The sequence below is a fragment of the Ammodytes marinus genome (genome assembly GCF_949987685.1).
Source record: "Ammodytes marinus genome assembly, chromosome: 5".
Classification (NCBI taxonomy): Eukaryota; Metazoa; Chordata; class Actinopteri; order Uranoscopiformes; family Ammodytidae; genus Ammodytes; species Ammodytes marinus.
The window spans coordinates 12,584,328-12,610,453 of record NC_137234.1 but is presented as its reverse complement, the minus strand read 5'-3'; the positions used below and the strand labels follow the sequence as shown (position 1 = coordinate 12,610,453).

Sequence of the window (26,126 nt, the reverse complement as noted above, 5' to 3'; positions counted from 1 at the left end):
AAAGCAGAAGGCTGTCACTCTTGACTGTTTAGCTTGTGTGACAACCTTTGACTTGCAAGTTTGAGGTTCTTTATTGCAAAAGTGTCACCTTAATATGTTTGTGGCAACTTTTCTTGCAACGTGAAAAGGTAACAAAATGCAACTTAACGTAGGCTACATTTTCAAATTTCACCCCTTTAGTAATACATGTAGCCAAATATTCTCATCAGCAGAGAAAACCCTGGCATGTGCAAAAATGTGTCCACCTTTTTTTAACATCCCTGTGCTGCCCAATGCACACAAGCAATGTGAAGCTAAACCAAGTGTGAATAAATCTCATAATTTCCACCCTAAAATGTTTAAAGCTGTTTTCATTTTAACATTCAGTTTGATGAATAAGTCTTACAACACCAAGAGATTATTTCTAAGTCAAAGGCAACATCAATTTGCTGTATGAGCAAACAAATAGAAATGTTGAAGTAAAATCCTCTGAAAACCGTGTAACGTGTAGAAACAAGTGCACACATCAACATACTGACATGTTCACTGTTTGTTTTGTGCCAATCACACACCACCGATAATGATATCGGCAGATAAATGCTGTCAAAGTCAAATAAACTATCCGATGCTTGTGGATTGATGTTCTCTGAGCGCTCTGATCTTCTGACACATGAACACATACAAATCCGCTGCAATAAAAATGCAGCCATAAGCACGAGAAAAAAAACTAAAATCGGTCCAAAAATCTCCCTAAATCAAGCCGCAACATAAAATAATTAAAAGAAAAACTGTTAGGCCTGAACAAAAGTGTAGGCTCGGTGTGGTGTGCAGAAAAAGCTAAACGCATTACGTTACATTGGAAATAGCTCTTTACAGGAGACATTTACTAATAAAACATTGAGGAATATAGTCAAAAGGCTCGTTAACGAATACCTGCACAGCGAGAGAGGTGCCGGTGGAAAATGAGACACAAGGGGTAAACTGCACGTACACTGGGCCCAAAACAAGTAAATTCATGTTTTGATAACCGAGCAATTTATTTTTCAGACGTGCAAATATAAATTGCTTAAAGAAAGAAACGTGAGATGCTTAGATGAAAACCGTTCGAATAGAAAATAAATTAAGATTAAAGAATTCTTTGAAATTAAAAGAAACAAATGAAGAAATCACTGTCCGCAGCTTAAAATAAAATAATTTGATTTCAATTCCGTTTTTGCCTGTATCATTTTTATATTTGTTTTTTATTTGAGTAGGCTATGGACTGCAGACTCCTTGTTGTGTTACCGCGACAGGACGCGAGTAATGTATTCAGTCACAATTCATGCGTTAATTAAAGGCGACTACGGAGTGCATTTCCAGCGTAGGCTACTGCGTAGGCTATACTGAATTAATTACATTTGAACGCAGTGAAGAAAATCCGTTTCATCCCTTTAAAATTACATTCAGGATCAGCAACTCACAAGAAAATAGGCCTACTACTAATAGCCCATTATTAAGGATAGGCCTAATAATAATTGGCCTATAAGAATAAACAGGCATTATAATAAAAATAATAGTTTTTTTGGCTCTCAAATATTAAACCGATTAATTTGACAGGATTAGCCTACATAAAAGATATATTAGGATACACTATCAAACACTTTCTGTTTGATGATCATGTCACAATCACCTGCAAATCTCGAACATCGCTACAAAGTGGGGAAAAACGAAAATAAGGACGTGATTTGAGACAACGTATCCAATTTGACTCCGCCACATCAAGGTCTATGTTGTGTCCTTCAAACACGCTTTCACCGCTTTCATTCAGGTTTTTATAAGACAAGGCAAATTGCTGGCACGGTGTCGCTTTACCTTCACCGCCACAGCGTCCGAAGCCAACTGTTTCAATCATAGGCTTAATGCTTTATAATGAATTTAATAGAAGAGAAGCCACATTCCAAATAGCATCGCTGTAATGTAGCCTATACGACGATGGACTCCTAATTGTCTCTATCATTATAAGCTGACTTGTCATATTAAAGTCCTGGTCAAACGGTTGATATCTGATTTAATTGCCTACAGGTCTGACTTAACAATTATCACAGGCTGGCCTACAGAGGGAAAATATGCTATGTATATAATAATTAAGCTTAACATCGGTTGACTTTAGGTCCAATTGATCCTTTCATTCACGTGTCATTTTACTGTCGTCTTTCTGCAAGAATCAAAGAAAATCAACCAAGATGCTTTTAAGTTTGAAGTAAGGATAAAGTCAAAGGGTTAGGGTGTTCAGCATGCAGCTGCAGGAATCAAAGCCGAAATATTCCTCCTCTAATCACATTAATGTCATGTGTTGTGTCTCCGCGTGTTTACTAAAAAAGCTCTAGCCCCCTCTCTCTTCTGAGCTTGACCTCCCATTTCTACTGCATAATAGCGCAGACTGAAGCCCGGTGTGGGCCTATACTTCAGATGTGTGTGGAGCCTGAAGGTCGGAGTGCTGTGTTTGGTGTGTGTGTGTGTAGGCCTATGTGTGTGTGTCTCTCTCTCTCTCCGTGTGTGTGTGTGTTAAGCTACTGAGGCGGCATCAGCTTGAGCAAGGCATTTCTCTTTTTACCTCGACAAACCTTCAGGGGGCTTTTAGCATTTGTTCAGTCTGCAGTCTCTGGAAAACATCTGATTCATTTTTTAACCAGTCCCAGATGCGGCAGCGCGAGAGTGTGTGTGCATGAGCGCATATGAGTGAGTTTGTCAGTGCATGAGAATATCTGCTGTCTAGAGAAGGGGAGGGAAAGAAGAAACCGTGTGGATTTTTTTTTAATATAACTTTTTTTTTTAGGTATGAACGCAGCGTGCGTCTCATACTGCGATATGACATCGATGGATTCATATTATAGCACGTCCTCGCAAGTTAGGGATCACCAGGCGAACCCGTTCAGGACTTTCCCGAGCGCTGAAACCAAATATAGCCCCACGTTCATTCAGGGTAAGGGGCAGCCTTACGGAGAGAAGTCCCGGAGTCCTTTCCAGTCGGAGTGCCAGTCATTGGATGGCGCTGAAGAAGGCACATTCAACAAATACCAGCTCTTCATGCAGCGACCGACCTGCAAAACTCCGCCCGAAGGAAGCAAGCTGCACCCGGACGGGGGACTCAACGGGACGCTCATGCCCTGCTATGGTGAGTCAGTGGAATTATTATATATCGGAGGCAACACATCGGCCTTGAGTTGAACGGAAATGCACGACAGCAGGAGACAATTGCAAGCAATAATGGAAACGTAAAGCCTAGTGTGTAGCCTGATGCCGCATCTGAAGTTAGTAATGTGTGAGCGAAAAGCAGAAGACAGGGTAAACCCCACCAGGATTTCCACCAATCAGCCCCAGATTTTTTTTTTGTCAACTGAACAGAGACGTTTATGTATAATGTAATACTTAATGCAACAATGTATCTTCAATTTATGTGGACAACTGACGAGAAACTTAATAAGCCATGCTTTTCTGAAAATGTAACTTACCCGGTTGTCTTAATTGCATACCTTATAAATCCTTAAAACTATTAGGAAAACCTATACAATTTGTACGAAATAAGCAACTATATGGGGTAGCCTACTGAATATGAACATTTATGGACAAATACGCAAACTCTAGCCTACATTAACACACAGTTCAGTGAAATAGGATGTCCTGCCCTGAAAGCCTGCAAGATGAGCCATACATGTAGCATTTCAAATGATTTCCGTTACGACGAAGTTATTCTAAACTATTTTTATAACTGATGCATGACCTTTTTAAGCACATTGACCTTATGACATTAACAGACTGCCAGTGACAGGTTTTCCATCTCTTCACTTAATTTATTGGCTCTAATTTCAGGAGCCATGTCACTGATCTCCCACTGGCCCACTGCTGCAGTCTGTTCTTGTCTGCCGACAGTAAAATGATCTTCATCACTAGCAAATATAGACGTCAAGAATTATTTGACTATTTAGGCTAAATGTAAACCATAACTCACCTGCGTTAAGGCGCACAAACATGTAGACTAATAACGAAAAAGGTCCAAATGAAAAAAGTACAATTCTATTTAGTCTACTCTAAAAACACACTTTTCTAACACATGGCTCATTATGTTTGATTTATTTTATTTTAGGCGCAGGTGAATAATAGCCTAATTTTTAAAAATAATTACTACAATTGACTAAATAAATTAATGTATTCACTGGAGCAGCTCTATTTACAATTTGCCGAGCATAATTAAAAAATCACTGACAGTGATTTAAATATTTTGAGACTGCACGCTTGGATATTCCGACGAATAGGCTAGCAATAGGTGTATTTAAAACGATAGCTTTGCCTATTTTACAGAGTCTTATGGCTATTCGCCTACACTACAAAATACAGCTTAAAGAAAACAATCTGTTTACTGTCCGTTTTACGAGACGTGAGGGTTTAAAAGAAACCGAGAAAACCTCATTATTGAGCAGACAGCGTGACAACAGACCCGCAATGAAGGGCCGAGACCCTACAAAATACACCCTTATATATGTATAAAAAATAAACTTTTCAAAATATGTGCATACGATTTTTTTTAAATATATTATCGCCTGCATTAAAATTGACCTTAATAATAATATTTTGGTGAGTTATCGGAGTACAGACTTTCCGGCGCCTATCTTTCAGGTCCAGATGTTAAGAATGACGCGGATGTTACAGGAGAAAACATCTGTTATAATCACAGTTAAAATTGGATGTTCATCTAAAATTCTGCAGCAACCCAACCAAATGCAGGCCCAAATCGTAATGGGCGATTCGCGCTGGAAAATATTTAGTCACTGAAAAAAATAAATAATTAGATTACAGAAGCTAAACCATGACGTATTTAAATACACTAAATGCTTGATAGTATAAACGTAAATTGAAACATTATCTGTAAAAAATAAAATTGACCTGCTAATTCTGTTCAGTGGAACCAATTAGGCCTTCAGTAGGCTATAACTACATTTTCTGAGCAGTAGCCGTACACCACTGCCATAGTACAGTCATAAAGTGATAAGTAATCTTTTTTTTTTTTAGAAAGAAAAAAAAAACGGCCACACTCTTTGTTTGGAACTGAAGTGTCACTTTTTCTGTAGTGGATCAATGCCTCCAATCAGACCCAAGCACCCCTGCACTGAGGTGAATTGATTTGGCAAGTGCGTTGACGGAACCATTTAAGCACCATCATTAAATGCAACATGCCTCCCTTGAGGAGAGCTCTGCAATGTTATTATTGAAAATGTTGCAGCCAGATGAAGGCATCATGGCTCTGGGGAGGATACTTTGGGGTCTTGCCAAAGCCTCAGGCGTCAACAGGCTTGTGCTGTTATGTGTGGTCTTCAATGGGAGATGTATTGCTCAATGCTGATGCTTTATCTCCATCCTGATGACAAAAGTCATCTCACACGAGAAGGGAGGTTTCTGTGTGGCAACTTCATGCTACAAATGAAACACTGTTTACATGGCAACCCAACATTTGGTATCTGTGTCATTCTGAGGATGTTAAATGCAAATCAGTGTTTGGGAACATCAAAATACACAGAATAAAAGAGAAAACATCTCACCAGCTATGCCACCACTGTGTATACAATACATGCTTAAATTGCAAATATGTTAGTAATTACATTTAATAGCATGAGAGAACCAAAAGTAAATATGTGGATTTACTGTGCTAATTCTCTTCAAATATGAAGGGAATTATTTTGTAGCATAGGCCTCAAGATATTAACACCTACTTTTCAGTCTCTTTATTTGGCAAATTATTTCTTCAAAATCACTTTATTTCAATGGCACAACAAGTATGATTCAGCTGTAGCAAATATTGAGATTTAAAAAAGCTTGAAAGTGATACTAAAATTAGTATCCAGAAATTCTCGCATATACAGTTTGATCTCTAAAATAACAGCAAAATGTTTTGCAAGGTTTATGCGGTTTTGCGTAAATGAAAATCACACTATAGTCTCAACCCGATTTTTAAGTGGCTGTCATTAAAAATACAGTAATGTCCCTGAAAGAGTCATTGAGCGTATTTCTGTACAGCGGTGGCTCAGGTTGCGGAACTGTGTCCTAGAGTGCCTGTGTGAATCAGAGTAACTATCCCACAGTGAGGACAGGGTTGTAGCCGTCTACCTGCTCACACAGCGATGAATGAAATAAAACCCTTGGAGCTGATCGAGTGCTGAGGAATGCAGGTCAACACTGCAGGAGAGGTCTACATTAATCCAAGGCAGATGTGCATTACTGGCTCCTATAGTTATTATTCATACTCCTCTAACATCAGATCTCCAAAGCTTCGGAGAGTGCCTGAGATGACAAAGTGGGACTGGTTTACATAACCCCGTCTCAACAATACCTTGTACAAATAAGCAATGAGTCAGTAAAGGACATTGAGCTTGGGTAATTATTTGGGGGACTCAGGAGAAATAAGAGGGTTTCTTGGAAAGCCGCACACGTGTGTGAATGATTGTTTACATGCATAGACTTTACTGAATGCTGTGGCTTTGAGATGCTTTGCATAAATGTATTTTTTGCTTATACGTTTAATAAATTTTCTGTTTCCTTATAAATGGCTGTAATAAAGAGACTGCAACATTTTCTAAACACAAATTTAAAAAGAAAATATTACCATACTTCTAAATTTGAGAGAATGTAAGTGGAGCCAAAGGCTAAATGTGAAAAGTAGAAACCATTGTGTTTATGGGCCTGTGGTCAGTTCTGAGGTTAAGTTCTGCATTGCATTGAAGAGTCTGTGTGAACACTCTGTATGCACTTTCTGTGCCTCACTCGCTTTGTCTTTTCACAAAATAACAGTTTAAAGCAAATTACATATTTTTAACATACAGCTACGTCAATCTTTGGACTTTCAAACAACCCCTCCTCCTGTCAGTGGAATATTAAAGCATCCTGTGATATGTAAAACATTTTTCTAGGGTGTATGAAAAAACCAAAACAAGACCCCAAAAAAAGTCCTGGAAGCGTTTTCAAGGCATCCTGTCAAAATATAGAACTTTAAGTACATGTTAAAAGGCTGCGGGAAGTGATGTCACAGGATATGCATGCGCTGATGACTAACACATTGTGTCGATGTTAACAATAAGCAAATGCCAGACTGACACCTGTGATCGTGCTGGCGTGTGTGATGTGGAGTAGAATACATCTGAATGCATAATGAGAACACTTGAAAGAATGGATTCCTGACTCATTACAATTTAAAGGCGTTGTTCAAATTTGTGACTCAGGAAGCAAATCGCTTGCAATTGCGTGAATAGAAACACAAGACGTTCAACACAGAGTGCAGAGTGTTTCATCTCTGAAAGTGGATTTAATCTCCTTATCACCACTCAAAATGATGTTTTTCTGCTCCTATATTTTTTTGCACAGCATGCCTTGCCCTTCACTTTCAGGATTTGGAAACTTTAAGCAGCTGGCACACATTTTAATCGGTGCCTTTCATGTGGAGGCTGAAGCTGTGTCTTTACCTTGACTTCCTTGAGTCTTATCAGTCAGCTAAATCTAAACTATGTAAGGGTTCTAGTATGATGCAAACATTGGCCACGCAGAAAGGGTATAAGCATATTGCCTGAGAAGCCACAAAACGTAAACTCCGGAAATCCAAGACAGACTAATGATGGAAACTACTGGGCATTGCACAAGTATGATGATTACTTTTAGGCCCATAATTAACAATAGTTATTTTTCTCTTTCTCAGCATCCTTTCAGCAGAGAAGCAAGGTTTCTTTTTCTAGTTTGACACTGCCTGTACCACAAACTTTCTTTATGCTTTCTATATTTGCAAAGAGGCAAAACAATTTCATAATAATGTGATAATATGACATGAAGACAGAGCGAGGCTAACCAACAATTGATTGCATCATTTATAATCACATTTAATTACAAATCCTTATCCTGATTTGATTCTTTATCATATGATACCCCCTTGTTTTAACTTCAGGTTTATCACCAAAGCCCATTGCTAGTAATAATGATGATACAAAGCCCTTGAGAGGTTAAAGCGGCTACGAGTAACATTTAAATATCTTTTAAACAGCCTCATGTTTCCTCTGATAATCATAAATGACCTTTAACAGCAAACGAGACCATCAGTGCAAAGAAAGACGTTTTTAAATAGTTTTTAATTACTGCTTTTGGTCTGGTCGCACACCCAGTCCGATTTTCGGTTCGCTCGTGCAGGCTCTATGGTCACATATCCGTATTGGTCGCAGATTTCAGTGTGGCGCAGCAACGCGATTTGAGAAGCCTATCCCTCAAGGTGAGGGAAGGGGAACGGGAGCCTTGTTTGAGACAGTTATTTGTCGTCATAACGACTGATAACGGGGTTGAACCATCAAAGAAAAAAAAGATAATGCAATGAAGAAAAGCTAAAAGGGAGAGTGATATAGGCTACGGGCGGGACGAGGGCATTGCCAAGCAACGTGTATACAATTTCACAAGAGTGAAACTAGACTGCAGTGTTTACTCCTAAATGAATGAGCGGTTGGTACTAACACAAAGTTTGCTTTGCTTCACCATCATCAGATAACCATTATCTGAAATAGTCATTATTTACATCAACAACACAAACACATTACCTCATCGTGATCCATACTAACTGCCGTCTCTCGTTCATTCGCTTTCTGTGAGGACAAGTAATCTTTCAGCTCTGTGAGAGAGAGTAGTTAGGTGACACTGCTGCATCAACTCATTGCAATCAGGTGTGTGTAGCACTGACTGGCATTAGTTGATGCAGTGTCAAAACCACTCTCACGGAGCTGAAAAGAGTCCTCACACTTTCAACACACGGACATGCACTATATTGCGCCCTTCTCAGTTCACACTCGCACGCCTGGCATGAGCTAGAAAACAGCTTTGCGACAGCGGGCGTCGTAAAAATACTACTATACCGCTTTTGTCCAAAGGGGACGCCAACGTGCCATGTTACTCGTAGTGGCTTTAATGTATTGATTGTGGATTTTTTTTCTTCTCTGCACTGATTTATTATAACATTAAGTTGAACATGCACATGCGTTTCACTGCAAATACTTCAAAATCTGCTTTTCAAATTTAAGGTTTTACCAAAACATTTAGGGAAAAAACATGTGTACCTTTACCACTATTCACTGCATTTCTGAAAGAAAAAAAATCCTCAAACTATTTTTATGCTCTTTGATAGGAGTCAGTGACAGCTACAGCTCAAGGTATTTTGACAGTAGTGAGGTCATGATCGTGTCAATTTATCAGGAGCTGAGGCTGAACAGAAAGATTTTCTGGTTTCCCAGGGAATCTGCATTCCTGCGTGAGCCACTGGCATAGATCTCTCCTCAGGAACATCTGGGAGCCTCCCTTCCAACCGAGGAAACAACAGTCAACATCAGGTCTTAGACTGTGCTGCGGGAAAGACAATCTAGCCCAAAGCATGTCTGCAAACAGGCAGTGAATATAAAATTAAAAGTCGCCAAAGACTGGAATATTTGACTTTATTTGGTCCATTAAAGGTGTGATAAGTGGAGAGCCATTGTGGCAGATTGCAGTCAGCTTTCAGTGTTTTGAGAGAACATTTTAGAGCACTCTGTTTAAAAGCATTCCCTTCCCTATTTAGTGTTTGGTCATTAACCCTTCCCCAGGTTACTAATTTATAGTGTTTCTTTTATTTGGCTTCACTTGACCCTCCCCGTCCCTTTCCATAAAAACTTAGAGGGAGCCCTGTTGCTTTACAACCAGTTAAATTACACTTTGATGTTTTCTCTCTGTTTTCAGCAGTGATTAAATTGCTGACCCTAGTAAACATCTGACCTCAGCTAACTGAAGAGGTCTGCAGCTTGTCACAGAGTAACTCTGGCAAATTGCAGGAATCAGCCGGTCATATTCGCCGCATTCATACATTCGTTGATGAATACCCAAATGAGAACAACAGTCAAGAACACATTCCTCTCAACGCCAAGAAAGCTGGAGCTAGTGCAGTGGAATCTTGGCTCCCAAAAGAAAGCAGTGTGTGAAGGCTGTGTTCTCCAGAACAGTGTGCAGAAAAGACAGCTCAGCATGTGGGAATACTGGGAGATGTTTGTGGCAAAGGATTCTGTGTGATTGGTGAAACAGATAAAAAAAAGACAGATGAATTTGGAGTAGACAGAAAAAAAATGCTGATTAGTGCATTTTCCAGAGTAAAGTCTACACAAGGCTGAGAACATTAAAGGAACAGTTTCACTTTTCTTGTAGGGACTTCGATTAAAATACTTATGTTACTTTCATTTTTTTAGTAAATATGACACTACTACAACTACCCGACTAGCTTAGTTTAGCATAAAGTGTGTAGCTAGCCTAGCTTTGCCCACATGTAACAACATTTGCTGTTTTTCTTTTGTTTAATAAGTACAACAACCTGAATGTAATAATACAATTTTATTTTACAGGGTGTTATGTGCCAAACTGGTAGGACTACATAACACCACTGGCTGCCTGGCAACTACTTCCAGTCAAAAATCGTCATATATCACATGGTGAATTGTCATTTTACACTTAGTATTCTGTACTGGTGAAACATAATGTATTAATTAAGGATCTTAAAATGTGCTGCAGATTTAGTTACAAACCAGTCAAGCCGTTTCCCCATTTTTCCAGTCTTTATGCTTAGCTAACCTAGCTTGTTGCTAGAGGTAGCTTTATGTTTGCTGTACAGATGAGAGTAGTGTTATGCTTCTCACCTAACTCTTGGAAAGATAGAAATAAGAATATTTCCCAAAATGACGAACTCATCCTTTAAGGTAGAAACATTGTAGTTAGTGCAGATTTAGGTGGCAATGTTACCGAAACAGTATAAGACTGAGCACTTTAAACATGGCCACCAACTATCCCACCATCTTCCTTTCTCCTCATATGTGTGTCCAGCTGTTCCCTCTGCGTTACAGGATATATATGCCTTGCTCAGGGGCATAACTGCATTTTCTCTCACGGATGCAAATGCAAAGCAGGAACCTGCCATTGACCTGTCTTACTTCTTAACATTGCGGCTATGCTGTTGCCTGGGGGTAGAAATGAAAATATTGCACAGTGCTTTAGCATATGAGGCCAGCGCGGGGGTTGATGATGTCAGAACATCTGCCTGGCGTGGAGACTGTAAGAGGGTCTGACAGGTGGGCCACAGCGATATGAGGTCATGAACTCCAGCTGGGCGAGCTGTGCTGTTCCATTAGCATCTCAGTCGGGGCAAGTCTGCACCACAGAGCAGGGGAGGGCTGCTGCAGTATCGAGTGGATGACTATTGACTTCTCGTTGTGGGACGGACTAGCCAAAAGGCGTACTAATCCATGAAAACAAACATGCATGTTGCAGACAGCCACCGCCTAGCTTCATCACTCTAAAACTATTCAGTCATCGTACTAACCAAAAAACCCTCGGCTCAGTGAGTCACCAGTGCCACTAGGTGTCAAGTCACTCTCCTTCATTGCAATGGGTTTCTGAGCATGACAGGAGGCCATTACTGACATTACTCAAAACAATAATTCAAAGTGACAAAGTTAAATGCACGCACATAAGCACATAACTATTAAGCTAATCGTCCTACATTTGATCCTACAAATGTTGTTGGACTTAAACAATGCTGGTGTTGCACAATGTTTTTTTGTGTGGAGGAGATCATTATGCGCTGGTTTTGGACCAATAAAGTAAGGATAGCGTCTCCCCGTGCCCATTTGCAGGAAAGTCAAACAGGGAGGCTGACAGAGCACACTGTTCTCACTGGCCAGCAACCAGAGCCCTTCAGCTTATTTATTCACACAGCTGTTTGTTTATTGAAGGAGAAGGGACAGCCTTCTTCATCTCCTAAAAGGGGAACAACACAGCCAGCAAGCACTGACAAGAACAGAGCCAGGTCTGTCACAAAATGGATGCAGTCGAAATTGAAAGTGACAAACACAATGTTGTTTACATCTGAGGGGCAAGGCCCCCGCACACAAGGCCCACCATACACGGCTCGAGGTGAAGCAGGTTGTTTTGTGGCTCGGGTTTCAGGTGGCGTGATTGAGGGTTGTGAGGGAGAGGGCTTCAAGGGCTGTGTCACAGGTCACGCCAATGTGTAGTGACATACCTTTCAAACAGAAAGAGACATGTCTTCTTTTCAACTTTGAGAGACTTTCTGCATTCAGACAAGGCCTTTGAACCTTAAAATAAAACATTAGAGAGGTGATGTCAGCATAAAGTAAATGTCGTTTTGGGCGGATGCTGTAATGTGACAATGAGCAGACCCACTGAGGCACTATGGCCACGGTTTGAAGAAAGTATTGTTCTGCTAAATTATCCAATTATAGAGTAGTAATAATTATAAAGGACTATTATTGATAACACGTGGATTCTTTTTACAGCTCTAAAATGGTAAAAAAAAGTTGGTAATAAAAGCATATATGTAAATAATATTATCACAGTAAGAATTGTAATTGTATTACATATAGAGCTATCTTTCAAGAATGAAATGAAAACCTTAAGAAACAAACTGGCAAACTTGTGTTGGCAAACTTCAACAAAACCAAAATGGCTTTTTAAGAATAACAGGAGAAGACCATGTTAACTTACAAATCTCTCTAGTATGTTTGACTATGTTTTTGAGCAGTGCAGTCAAACCACATCACATAATTAAAACGCACTGTGATTTAGTGTTGTATTTCAAGAGAGAGTCATATAAAAGGAAATATTTTGGGGGAAAAAACACAGGGGATCCTACATTTCCCAAAATGTAAATGGAATTATTTCATTGGACCTACACTTCCTTCAAACCCAACACTTTCAATTGCAAATGTAGACTTTCTGTTAAGAATTTAAACTCCTAAGTCCAAGCTATCTTTTGTCCCCACCAGAGCAACCGAAGAAATGAGATCTATTATTGATTTTATTAACTGTTCACTAACCAAGTAGTACTCCTCGACAATAAAACTGCATCTTTACTAAGAAACAAAATTGTAACTTTCCACACTTCCTCCATCTCCTTCTTGATTTCGTACTCACAGGGAAAGACAACAGCGGCCTGACAGAGTCTGAGTTGCCTCAGAGCGTGGACCCTTCTGGGATGGAGGGCAGCTACCTGAACCTAAAGGTGCCCGGTGAGAAGGGGCCCAACGAGCGGCCGGGCTCCGACCTCTCCAGCCCTCTAGACAAAAGCGAGGCCGAGAGCAACAAAGGCAAGAAGAGACGCAACCGCACCACATTCACCAGCTACCAGCTAGAAGAGCTGGAGAAGGTGTTCCAGAAGACACACTACCCAGATGTCTATGCCCGCGAGCAGCTGGCACTGAGGACTGACCTGACGGAGGCTCGTGTACAGGTGAGGACCAGGGAATAATACCAGACTAAATGTTCAAAAATATACCTGCATTGACATTAGGGAATCCTCCAACTTGAACAAAATAGGTCCATTTGTCCATTCCCTTTTAGTAATGAAATGTTTTCTCATGTGACACCTGCAACGACACAGAATGATATAATTTGTCTGTGCCTTGGAAAACCATTTAATTTAAGTGTTGAAATGTCTAATGATGTGACAATGTGAAGGTTTGGAAGCTTTGGCACACTAATGACTTTGTTAGGTTTCTGGAAACACTGCTTTGTCACGAGAGCAAATACATGTCAATTTGGCATATTCGCTGAAATGACAGATTCTGTTGTTCCTTCTCCATGAGCTGTTTGCATGCAAAAAATCACTTGGGGACCTGACAAAGAGGGCTGGGAGAGTCAAGACTGGCGTGTTGACAAAGATTGTTCTTTGAGCAGACAGCAAGGCCTATTGTTCTCCATCTCTCTTTCTGCCTGCCAGTTTTAGATCAGAGTGGGATGGGTGGGACTGAGGGAATACTCCGCTCATAGCTTTTACATGCAACAGGCTCTGCAAGAAAAAGGTCAGAGGCCAAGGGTTTCTCCCCAGCACTACTGTTTTCAAACTACTTCACCAGGAAACACATGGGAAAAAAAGGAAAGTCATCAAAGCTATTTGGCAAGGATATAAAAAAACACTTTGAGATGCCAGTTTCAATTTCCATGCAGGGTCCAAGACATAGTCAGGGAGCGAAAACCTGGCCTGGTCCTTGTGGTGGTACAGTAAAATAAGTACATTCATGTTGCGATCATACAGGCCCATCTATTCCCCAGATGAATATAATTAACTTCCTCATCTGACAGGCACACAGCAGACTCTGTTGAGTCACTGTGAGGTTTGACCCATGCTTCTAAAATCAGACCCTAAATATGCACGCAATCAAGACTAAACCCCACAATTTCAACAGAAGGTCCATCAAGACAAAGTCCAGGGATATCCAATTGTTGAATACCAAGGGGCACTGGAAGCTTGGCAAGCCATTTGGAGAATCCTTTTCATCTCGAAAACAACAGCCATTCAACTACAGGGTGCAGATGTTTTTTGCCAAAATGCCAATGTCAAGGTCCTGCAGTTTTATCCTCAGTTTGATGATGAATGTCTTCATAAAGTCGGGCTTCAGTTTTCCATAATCACATCTGTGACTGCTGCTACCACTAGTTTATTTAGTGCAATTGGGTCTAGGCCTCAGACTTGAACTTCCCAACACTGACCACTTTTTACGTAGGAGGGGGCTGTGTCTGAGTGACTGTGCGGCAGTCTATCAATCGCTGCGGTCCAGGATGACAGAGATGAGGTGAGACGGCTGGACTTCAAAGCTGCTTTTGGAGTTGTGCACTCTGCCCTCCCTCTCTCCCTCTTCCTCTCCCTCTCTCTGCCTGCTGGCTCTGGAGCATAAATAAAGCTCTTTAATGGCTCTGTAAGCTGCCTTTTGCTGTCAACGTCTTTAGCAATTACTGTATCACCGCCAAGCACTTTGAGCTGCAAGAGCTCTGAGCCACCTTCCTTGCAGATGTCCGCAAGATAAAACAAACAAGAGTAGTAAGTGTTATAGCATCCTCGAGATTCATATATAAAGATGGGTCACTCCGTTGATCCTTCACAATTCTGCTATTTCAAATACACTGCATGCTTTCCTCTTAAATGAACTTAGACTTTTGTAAGTCGGAAAATAAGAGACACAGAGCAGCAAAGGGACACATCTGACTTCATAATGTTCCCTGAATGATCTCCTTGCCAAACTATTTGGCTTGAGTCTTATTCCTACTGCCGTTCAAAGGCAAAGCTACGTAGAGCAAACCCTCTGTGAAACATGACACACAGAGCCCAGAAACCAAGACAAGGGGGCATATATGTGTCTGACATCGTTTGTTTATAGAAGGTTCCAGTAAGTGTGTGAGAGCGTCCATGTTAAAAGAACACATTTGTTAGTGACTGACTTTGAATTTTGTATATAACATGGTATGTAAATGCATCTGTTTTCTGTGTCTGTGTGTGTGTGTGTGTGTGTGTGTGTGTGTGTGTGTGTGTGTGTGTGTGTGTGTGTGTGTGTGTGCGCGCTTGGTCCATTGCTCTCGTCTGCACGCCTCCGAAAGGTCAGAGAGGTTAGCTGCGGAAAGCCAAGGGCTTAGGCGTCAGGAAATTAAACATGAAATGAAAACAAGCTCCAGTTTGAACATTCTCCCATCTCACTTTCCAATATCCCCACTTCCCCTCGCCGACTTAAAAGGGAAGAGGGAGGAGAGAGACATGGAGAGAGAGAGAGAGAGAGAGAGAGAGAGAGAGAGAGAGAGAGAGAGAGAGAGAGGTGGCGGGGGGACAGGGAGGGAGAGATAAGGCTGCGCTACAACAGTCGGCTGGGAGTACGCCAAGAATAGAGGAGTAAAGGAAAGTTATGTTGATCCATCACAACTGAGATGACAGCTCGGTAACTGATAAAACATTATACCTTTAAAACAATCATTTACCCTTTTAATACTTTTGAATGCATCACACAGAGCAAAGCATTAAAATTAATAGGTTCCTGGTCGTGTACACACCAATTGCATTTATTGTTTCCAGAATCCTTAAAGACTTTAAACGTTCAAAATCAAATAAATATTTCATCAGCTCCACAACATGATACGATTTTGCGTGTTTATGAAGTTGTGACTGTATTTCCGAAATCAAGGCAGCCAAAAATGACATGTTAAACACAACTTTGACACATTATGTAGTATAAAAATATTAAATAGGCTATTGGATAGAAACATAAAAACAACCAATATAACAGATATTAAATATTTAATTGTTCATGTTGCACAAATTGAGCGAAGAGATACAGAATATAATTTCTGGCTCCAACATGTGTTTGAATTAGATAAAATATGGATAACCTGGGAAAGAGAGAGAGAGAAAGAGAGAGAGAGAGAGAGAGAGAGAGAGAAAGAGAGAGAGAGAGAGAGAGAGAGATTTGTATGTGCAGCAGATGGGACCTTTTTTTCATCCATATAGAAAAGTAATTGTTTTGGTTGGTTAAATGACCTTGGAGTTTTCCAAATATTGCGGTGTATTTATTTTTCAGGACAATATGATGCTTAGCTCTTCGACTCAAATGAAATGGTGATACATAAAGGCAGAAAGTATTCCTGGGGCTATAAATTAACCTCTGATAAACCAAACAGCGTCATTACTTACTAGAGACTATAATAATAACTTTAAGAAAGCTTTATGGTCATCATCGGTCCTATGGGGGGCCTTTTGTGTTGGGGATTAAATTTGGAGACCTGTGATGTTATGAGCTCACGTAACCACAGAAAAACCAAAGGAAAGACATGACAAACCTTAAACAATAATACAGCCCAAATCCCCAAGGGGAGTATAACATAGACTCCGAGCTCTCCTCCAGGACATACGATATAATTCAAAGGGCATCAACCCCTCACCTTGACATTGGGGTTCAGCCACAACCTCAGATATCAGTTTACCACTTTGCTAGGGTGAGCTATCCTCTAATCTCACCAGCTGACCTGCGGAATGTCGGAGTCAGGCGACATTTCTTTACGTCAGCCTTTCGCAAAAAAAACGCAGGCAATATGTGCAGCAAGAGGCCATTTATGGTCTTCTCTTTGATGAAATGACTTGCTAGTTGTTTTATCCAGTCAGAAACATTACAGCTTTGTGTGCACGTTGAGATTCTTATAACTGGTCTTATCCTATTTGATAAAAATCCCCAGTGATCTTTAAGAAAAACTCCACATGGGATAGTAAAAATAATACACACATCCTTTACATCTTTGTGCAACACTGCTCATGTTCGTCATTAAACTCTATTGTGTTTAAGTCGACAGAGAAATGGTGAGAGTGAGGGAGCCATGAGGGGGGATTTGAGGAGGTTGACTGAGGGGAAATTGCATGTCAGGGACTGTGGAAACCACAAGCTGATTGGGCTGGGAATCAACCCACAATCCAAGTTCAAACCCCTGCGTTGAAGCAGGATCGCTCGCTCGTTTCTCTTTGAAGAAGTTTCCCTTCCCCTCTTGGGAGTATAAGATTCAACAACCAACAAATAGATACTGACAAACATGTGGGGGCTCACAGCACCCCCTCAACCCCCTTCGCTCCTATATTCTCTTGCATTGCCATGTGAGAAAGTTTTGAAGAGATGCATGGTTAGGAAAGCAGAAATTATAAATGGCTTCCACAGGCTTTTATAAAGTTAATGTTATTGGAGGATTTAAGAGGTAAAAAATCACTAAAATGTCCTGATTTGAGTTATGTTTGGTCTATTGAATGAATCAGTTGTATTCATTTTAATTTGATTATTTTCATTAACAGGCAGATGTTGCTTTTGGTCTTACATCAAACAATTACTGTACAGCACAATTATTTTGATAATGAAATATTCTGCCAATGACTTTCTTGATTGATCAAACAACTTTGTTCTATGAAACATCAACATATAGTAAATGTTTAATTAACAATGATGAAAAAAAGCAAAAAATTCTAACATTTGAGAAGCTTGAGACGTACATTTTTGCCAGCAAATTTACTTTAACAGTGGGGCGCCCTTAGCTCAGTTGATAGGGCGTCCCCCCCCCATGGGCCTCGGCCAGCAGCGGACCCGGGTTCGATTCCAGCCCGCGGTCGTTCTCTGCATGTCACTCCCCTCTCTGCCCCATTTCAACTCTGTCTCTGCACTGTCAATAAAAAGCATAAAAATGCCAAAAAAAATACTTTAACTATTAACTTTAAATATTTCCCATGAATAGTTTTCTGTAGATTATCATTGCAGCTCTGGAGCATGCAGACATGTTTGGCATTTAATAAACAAAGGTTTGAAGGCCACTTAGGTGTCAAAATACAGCCTGGCTGTCACCAGACCACAGCTCAATCTTATGTAATATTGAACATGGGTCTGGAATCAGCGTTTGTTATTGTCACCAACAGTTAAGGAGGAGACAGGGCAAAACAGTGGTCCAGAAGAGCCTGGAGGGCGAAATCAAATCGCTGGCAGACTTGGCTGGGTTCACCCAGGCCAGTCAATATAGCTAATATTTAACTAATTACAAAGCATTGTAATGTCTATAAATATGTGTTTATGTCTAAAGTAAATATCCAATAGCTCCGTTATAGGGCAACAATGTAACTCTTGCCCATTAACGTCAACTTCAAGTCAATTTTGTTTACATAGCCGAAATCACAATACAACAAATCGGCCTCACAAGAATTTGCCATCTGTACAACATACAACAACCTATTGGATGCGGACAAATGAGGAAGAAAGCTAAGAAAGAGCAACAGAGATTCACAGTAGACGTTGTGTGCATGGAATAGACATAAATAACAACAGTAAAAAGGCTACTGCAATACACAGCATTGACCGTTTATACAAACACTTGAGCAGATCTACTTCTGTGATTTCAAGCAATGAAGCTTGAGTTTTTTGTTTTTCTAATGATACTCTCTCAACCTTCAGTCCTGCTTTTCTCCAGTGCCTTCCACAGCTAAAATGAGCTAAGTAGCCTGCACTTGATCTGTCAGCAGGTCCTGAAGAAACACCCTATTCTGTAAAGTAGCGTGTCTATCAATCTCAAAAGAAGAATTTACCCTGAAGGATCTGCTTCATATACTCCATAGCATACTTAATAAAACCCAAACACGGACAAAGAGGAGCATATTCTTGGTCAAAAGTTGAACTTTGGTTTTCATGGATTACACAGAGGTATTCCCCACTGCATCCCACTGTGCTGACATGTGGGGGAGAGCACACCTTTCTCAGAGTGATTTATGAATGGCTACAGGCCCAGATGTGGATCTGTCGACGCTGGCAGCCTGAAGGGAGGCAGACGCCTGTGTATCAAAGGGAGGAGCTGAAACGTGCGGCACCAGGGGAGACTCACCATTTTCACATCAATAGCTCCATGTGGATGGCACTTTAAAGGCACGTCAAGTCTTAAAACCTGGGCCCGGACTTTCATGTGCTGAAGAATTTATTTGCTCCACAATCTTCATTTTATGTGGTTCAGCGTTTCACTTTGTCTTGCTGAGCGGTGAGGACGGCCTCGTTTTGTGCAACAAAAAAAAAAGCCCCAAAAAAATGTGTCTGCACGTGAGACGAGAGTTGAGAGTTGAATTTATAAAGTTTTGTTTCTGCGTTCTCCTAATGGTTTGTTTTCTTCTCAGGTGTGGTTCCAGAATCGCAGAGCCAAGTGGAGGAAGAGGGAGCGCTTTGGCCAGATGCAACAGGTCCGGACACACTTCTCTACGGCTTATGAGCTGCCTCTACTGACTCGGCCTGAAAACTATGCACAGGTGAAGGAAAAGACGTGGTAGACCGCTCACTGAATATTACTATACAGAGCTGCTTGTGATCTGAGATATCAGAATCATAAATGGTAATGACGGGTGGAAGTAATCAATGAATCAGTCAGTGCGTTTACATGCAGACCCATAATCGGGTAAATAAACGAATAAGACTTCAACAGGACTTGTAAAATGCATGTAAACACCTTTATCCGATCTACTTCGCACACAAATCGGCACGATAACGGACAAGAGATGTTGGATAAGAACACCTAGATAAGTCGTTGGTTGTCGGCTTTCTCTCTGCATGTATACAGGGATCGGACATCGCATATCGGACTTCTCGTTCTGTGCTTGTGTGCCTGCGCGTAATAGGCTACACCATGGGTTGTTGCCGGAAGAGAACCGGACGTGGCTCTTTCAACACTTGTTGAAAGCATGGTTGAAAGGGCTACAGCGCCACCTAGCATAGTGGAGACAGCCATGCATTGGACATTTATCCGATATCTGAAAGAAAGGCCATGTAAACTCAGACAAGTGACACGGTCCGTTCGAGTGTCTAGTTCGATATATGTGATAATCTAATCTAGTTGTGCCATGGAAACGCACTGAGTCATGCAGACCCATAATCGGGTAAATAAACGAATAAGACTTCAACAGGACTTGTAAAATGCATGTAAGCACCTTTATCCAATCTACTTCGCACACAAATCGGCACATTAACAGACAAGCGAAGTCGGATAAGAACACCTAGATAACTCGTTCATAGTCGGCATTCTCTCTGCATGTATACAGGGATCGGATATCGCATATCGGAGTTTTCGTTCTGCGCTTGCCCGAGAATCCCTGCGGAGGATTTCACAAGGAAGTGGTAGGAGACGACGTAAAAAATAGTAGGGTTATTGCCGGAAGGGAACCTGACGTGGCTCTATAACCACTTGTTGAAAGGGCTACAGCGCCACCTAGCATAGTGGAGACAGCCATGCATCGGACATTTATCCGATTCCTGAAAGGCCATGTATACTCAGACAAGTGACACGGTCCGTTCGAGTGTCTAGTTTGGTCTTAATCCAATCTAGTTGTGCCATGGAAACGCGAGTGTTATTAAATCAGTGGTTTTTTTGAACCGCTTGGGGGCAGAGAAAACAAGTTTTTAACACAACATTGACATAATTATCTTAAGCTGATATAGGAAATGTTGTTAGCAAACAAGTTGCATGTTTACACATCCAGCAGTAACGGAGAAACATTAGCATTAATTTGGTATAGTTTTTCTGTCCACCTGAATGTAAGTCCTATGTTAGCTCTATTTATATCTGGTTTTGGTCTACTACCAACTCTTGAGGTTAATTTCTGTTTCTTTGGCTGCTGAAGGCTCCACTAAGCTGCTCTCTGCTCCTGAGCTATAGTAGTGTACAGTGGGGTTTTTCAAGCCTTCTCACAGAAAAACAGCTGCACAATGTGGCTAAATACAACTTCATGAGAGCGGTAAAGAGTGAAGCAATAAAGTAGCAGGCTGGATGAGCCTATACCCACTATGTATAAAGCTTTGTATAGCAGAGGGGAGATGCAGATTTAAGTAAATATTGTCGGTGGGTTCATCACTACGAGCGACCACTTTCACACTGTTTTCACGTTATCATTTGATTTTGTTATGACAGCATGTCAATTAAAGCTGCTTTAATTCATAATCCCTGCTCTTCTCCTCCAGATCCAGAACCCTTCATGGATCGGGAGCAGCAGTGGGGCCTCTCCAGTGCCGGGTTGCGTTGTGCCTTGTGACTCGGTCCAGTCCTGCATGCCGCCTCACCCTCACGGTCCCGGAGGCGTCCCTGACTTCCTGGGCGTGCCTAGTCCAGGCAGCAGCCACATGGGACAGACACACATGGGCAGCCTTTTCGGGGGTCCGGGGATGGGCGGTGGAATCAATGGCTATGATCTCAATGTTGATCCAGACCGCAAGTCCTCAAGCATAGCTGCGCTGCGTATGAAGGCCAAGGAACACAGTGCAGCCATCTCTTGGGCTACATGATGTCCCAGGCCCCGGGTCCACCCTGCTCCCCCCCCCCCCCCCCCCCCATATGGCCCTCTTTCCTGGAGCAGCCATCAGCGAGCGCCGTGGGGGAGGAGGGAGTTTTTTTCTTTCTTTCTGAGAGCACTAATGATAACACAGGTCAAATGAACAGGGAGAGACTGTGGAGATAACAGAGGCCATTACAGCGGCCAAACGCAACCGGGATAACAACTGTGACTGTGACAATCAGCAGATGCTGAAAGTGAGAGAAATAAGAAAGGTGTGACTTTGACGAAGATGTTACTTTGATGTTGTGTTAATTCCTGATTCTTTGATCTCTCAGGTCTCATTCAAATATCACGATAAACTGGGTAATTTATAATAGTTAAAGGTTTCAGTAAAGTAAGCAACACAATAAAGCTGTTTACAAAATCTATGGAAGACAGAAATTCAGTGCCAAATCCAGCCTTAAGTTACCGTACAGTATTTTAATTGAAAGAATTAAGCTTGATTCACAATATCTACTTCCTTAAGCTTCTTAGCTTCTTCTTTGCCCATCCTTCCCCACTCATTTTGTTTGTGTTACTTTAGACTTGGCTCTCATACTGTGTAAATGAGTTCAAATACATATCTGAACATTCTGTATTTGTTTTTCAAAAGCCATTTAGAAAGCCAAGGCCACTCGAATGAAAGCAAGCTCAGATGCAGGAGTGCTGGGAGTTTCTTTTCCGTCAATTGTCACTGCAAACTGTCCTTTAAGTTAAACTATAATTGTTTATGAGAGAAAACAATTGTGCGGTGGGTAGTTTACGTCCCTGCAAAAGGTTGAATCGAATAAGTGAACAGTCTAATTGATCGAGAGCAGACACGGCCTGTGCCAATTTATTGTGGGAGGAGGGCAGGCCGTTGGATTGGCAGCAATTTCAAACCAACGTGTCATTTCCTCCCCCAGGGCTGCCCCCACAGGTTCCCCCTGCTAGGCTCAGGCCTCAGGTTACAGGAAACACTGTCTCCAGTGGCAGACAAGGCCCAGCTACGCACAGCAGCAGCCTTCAACACCAACTAGCCTTGCCAGCTTCGATCATGAACCAACAGGAATGGACACACTTAATTAGCATCAAAGTGAGCTGTCCTGCCCTTCCTAAACACCACAGTACATCATGGTGAGGACGAACTGCACACACAGTTCCACACGCTGTAGTAATCAATTCATAGTTACATGTCGGCTCAGCAGAGATGACAAATAATCCTTCGCATGCCAGAGACTGCTGGTCAAATCAGTGCCCCCCCCCATGGTCCAGAAGAGCATTCCGTAATGTTTAGCTAATGTCATGACATTAGAGCGGGACTGCAGGAATGTAGTGAGCGCGTCCAGTGATTGCAGGGGTGTTTCTGTGTGTTACCCCGCCGGAATAAGCTTGTCACCAGAGCCGGGCTGCAGGCTGAGGCTAGAGACAGGCTTCATTAGTCTTTTGGCTGATCTCTCTATGACGCCTGCATGGCCTTTCTTTCCCCTGTGTGGACGATCATTTGAACATACGAGTGCCCACTGCAGCCCTCATGCTTGAGAACAGCAATGCAACTAATAATGAATAATTTTTTTCCTGATTGTTCCATTAATCACATATGAATACCAGAAAATAGTGAAAAATCCCAAATTCTCATCATCATAATCTCATAAAACCTGTTGTGTTAATTGTCCAAAACCTAAAAATATTAGGTTTACTCACACATAAGATAAAGGAAAGTAGTATGTGATAAGATTGAACCAGAAATTATTTGGCATTTTATGATTTTAAAGTGACATTAAGATATAAAATTATTATGAACACAGTTCTATCTTTTCCTGTTAATTCGTATTTGCAGCTGACAAACTACTCTTGTTACATTTTGAAAGAATTACAAAGTTTGCAGTTTTTTCACAGGAAGGAGAACGCATTTTAAAATCTATCATCTAACTTCAGGCAGTGACTGAACGTATTGTTGTAGCCTTCAAATCAAGCCCTGTACCTTTGAAAGCAATTCAATTAGGTGAAGACATGATGATTACTTTAACTTGAGTTTTCCTGCTGTTTACACTGTGTATTCTAGGATTTATTAGCAGCAATTTAACAAATGGCTCTAATTAAAAAGTAATTAATTGCAAAATTAAGCAATTACTTCCAATCAGTTGAGGAGAAACAAAAAATCAATAACATTATCCCACAATTTCAACATAAAAGCAGGATGTGGTCAAAATATATGCGTGACTACATGTGTGACTGAATTCCTACTTTTGTTGACTGTGTGTTTGTATTCTCGCTGGTCTTCCCTCATTGTTCCACTCCTCTGCAGCTCCGTCCATGTTGATACTACTGAAATAAAGCAATTGAAATCCATAGTTATAACGATGTATTGTATGAATGTGAACAACATAAATGAAAGTGTTCTTTTGTATTGCTTGTATATTTTTGTTTGCATTTTTTGCCAATAATGGATCTCCAGAGATAAACCAATTAAATATTACAGTAATATTTGCCAAGAAATTAAAAATGATGTTCTGTGTGTTATCTTGCTCTGGACTATCACAGAGGTTGAAATGCTTACTAATTTTCCCATGGCTTTAAGCAGCTTTTTGTATATTAATCAAGTATTTTTACGTCAGATGGTGAATTTATATAATGTGCCATTGCAATAAGTTATTGCACTTACAGTGTTGAAGAGTTTTTTTTTGTTTTTTTGTTTTTTCACTTCCACTGAGACAGCGGCCTCTTTGCTCTTTGTGCTTTTTGCGTCCCAACAGTCCAGAACTGTCTCCTAAGCCCGTCCACATTTAGCACCATGAACAGCATCATCGCTTTAAGGTGCTGTTCATATTTTGTTTGTACAGAAGTACGGTACCTGTTTTTTTTGTTTTGAAATTATTTTGAAATAAATGCATCTCCAATGGTTGAATGACTTCCCAAAGTTTTTTCTCCAAAATGCTTTCTTCCTTTAACCAATGATGTCCTTCACATGTTACTTGCCAGTTACTTAGTTGGAACAGCTTTGGTTATTTCACATGAGCTATATATTTCTGTATTTGTGTTTAAATACGTGTGCAGAGATCAGATGGAAAAAGATAGTCTACACTTTTTTTTGCTGTTCCATTGTGGACATTTTTAGTAGACAATATAGAGTATCGTTTTCACATTCAGAATTCAGACTCTGAGATTAAATGATGGAGGTGAATAGGTCTATAGTAAATGGGGAACATACTCTGAAACAGTCTGAGTTTTTGAGTGTAAAAACCTAAAATAGATTTAAAAAACATTTTGGGAACACTTATTTGCTCTCTGGTTGGACCATAACGTGTCATTTTTACAGTTCCGTCTTCGAACAGATTCAACAAACAATATGTAACGGGTTAATTAGTGATCGGAGGTTCTGGTGGGTGGCTTTTGTTACTGTGTGTCCCCACTTTCCAGGCTTTTCCGCTAATAGATGCTAACCAGCTGCTGGTTCATATTTAACACAAAGACATGAGAGAGTGGTATCAATCTTCTCAACTCAACAAGAAACTCAAAAGAAAGCGAAAAAAAATTCCCAGAATGTCACATCATTTCTTAAATAAATAATAACTGTTTCCTCCAATTTCTAACTTTAAATTATGGCTATTATGGAGAAATCTGAAACCAAGTTTTGAACCACTAACCAACAAAATAAGACCGCTGAATATACACAGACACTTGCATGCTTATAGGTAATGACATAAAGAGCTTAAATCAACATGCATAGGCAAACTATAGCAATATCTTTTGCATCACTGACTCAAGTGGGTGTGTTTGTGTGTGTGTGTGTTTTGCAAATCTGTGGTTGAAGGTGGACGATATGTGATCCCATTCTTTTTCTCGCATCAGCAGCTTCCAGATGGGATGCTCTGGCCGAGCCATTAGTCCCAAAGTTAAGCCTAATAGTTTGAATGAGCCTTAAATACCTCCAGGTGGTCTTCGGCTAACAGTGTAGCTATGGCTGGGGCGAGAGAAAGCTGTCATGCAATACAGTATGCAACAGCGTTTCACACAGATGTTCTTTGTTTTTGCAATACGATCTTAATCATTCTCCAAAAAAAAAGTCCTCAGAAAAACACTCATAATCACTTCAAAACATCTTTCCTACACAACAATAACGTTTATAATAAATACAGCATTTATTTCAAACTTTGTGCTGAATATCATCCACAGAGGGAACATCCACTTCGGACAACTCCTCTCACGTAAGACAAAGGAAAGAAGGAAGAAGCAAAAAAAAGCTAACCTGTGCCAATTCACATCTTGCCATCGCTGTGGTCTTTGCCCTACGAAGAATGTTGAAGTTCTGCCATTTTCTGCTCGCTCCCAGAAAACAATTGCTGTCTTTTCCACAGTTGTGCAAGAGTTTAACACTCTGATCTCACGAAAATGGGAAAATTCAAGAGAAGCCTGCTGTCACCCACTAAAGCCTCCAGCTGTAGTCATCAATAGGAATGCA

At 40.8% G+C, this 26,126-nt stretch overlaps 1 protein-coding gene across 1 annotated transcript; it reads left to right on the top strand.

The window, feature by feature from the left end:
- Nucleotides 1–2,749: 2,749 nt before the first annotated feature.
- On the top strand, nt 2,750–22,451 carry LOC307250797 (homeobox protein aristaless-like 4). The gene is made up of 4 exons (XM_080027998.1): nt 2,750–3,133; nt 12,981–13,294; nt 19,505–19,633; nt 21,336–22,451. The coding sequence occupies exons 1-4, from the start codon at nt 2,797–2,799 to the stop codon at nt 21,654–21,656; spliced, it is 1,101 nt and encodes a 366-aa protein (XP_079884124.1). The 5' UTR covers nt 2,750–2,796; the 3' UTR covers nt 21,657–22,451.
- Nucleotides 22,452–26,126: the final 3,675 nt, after the last annotated feature.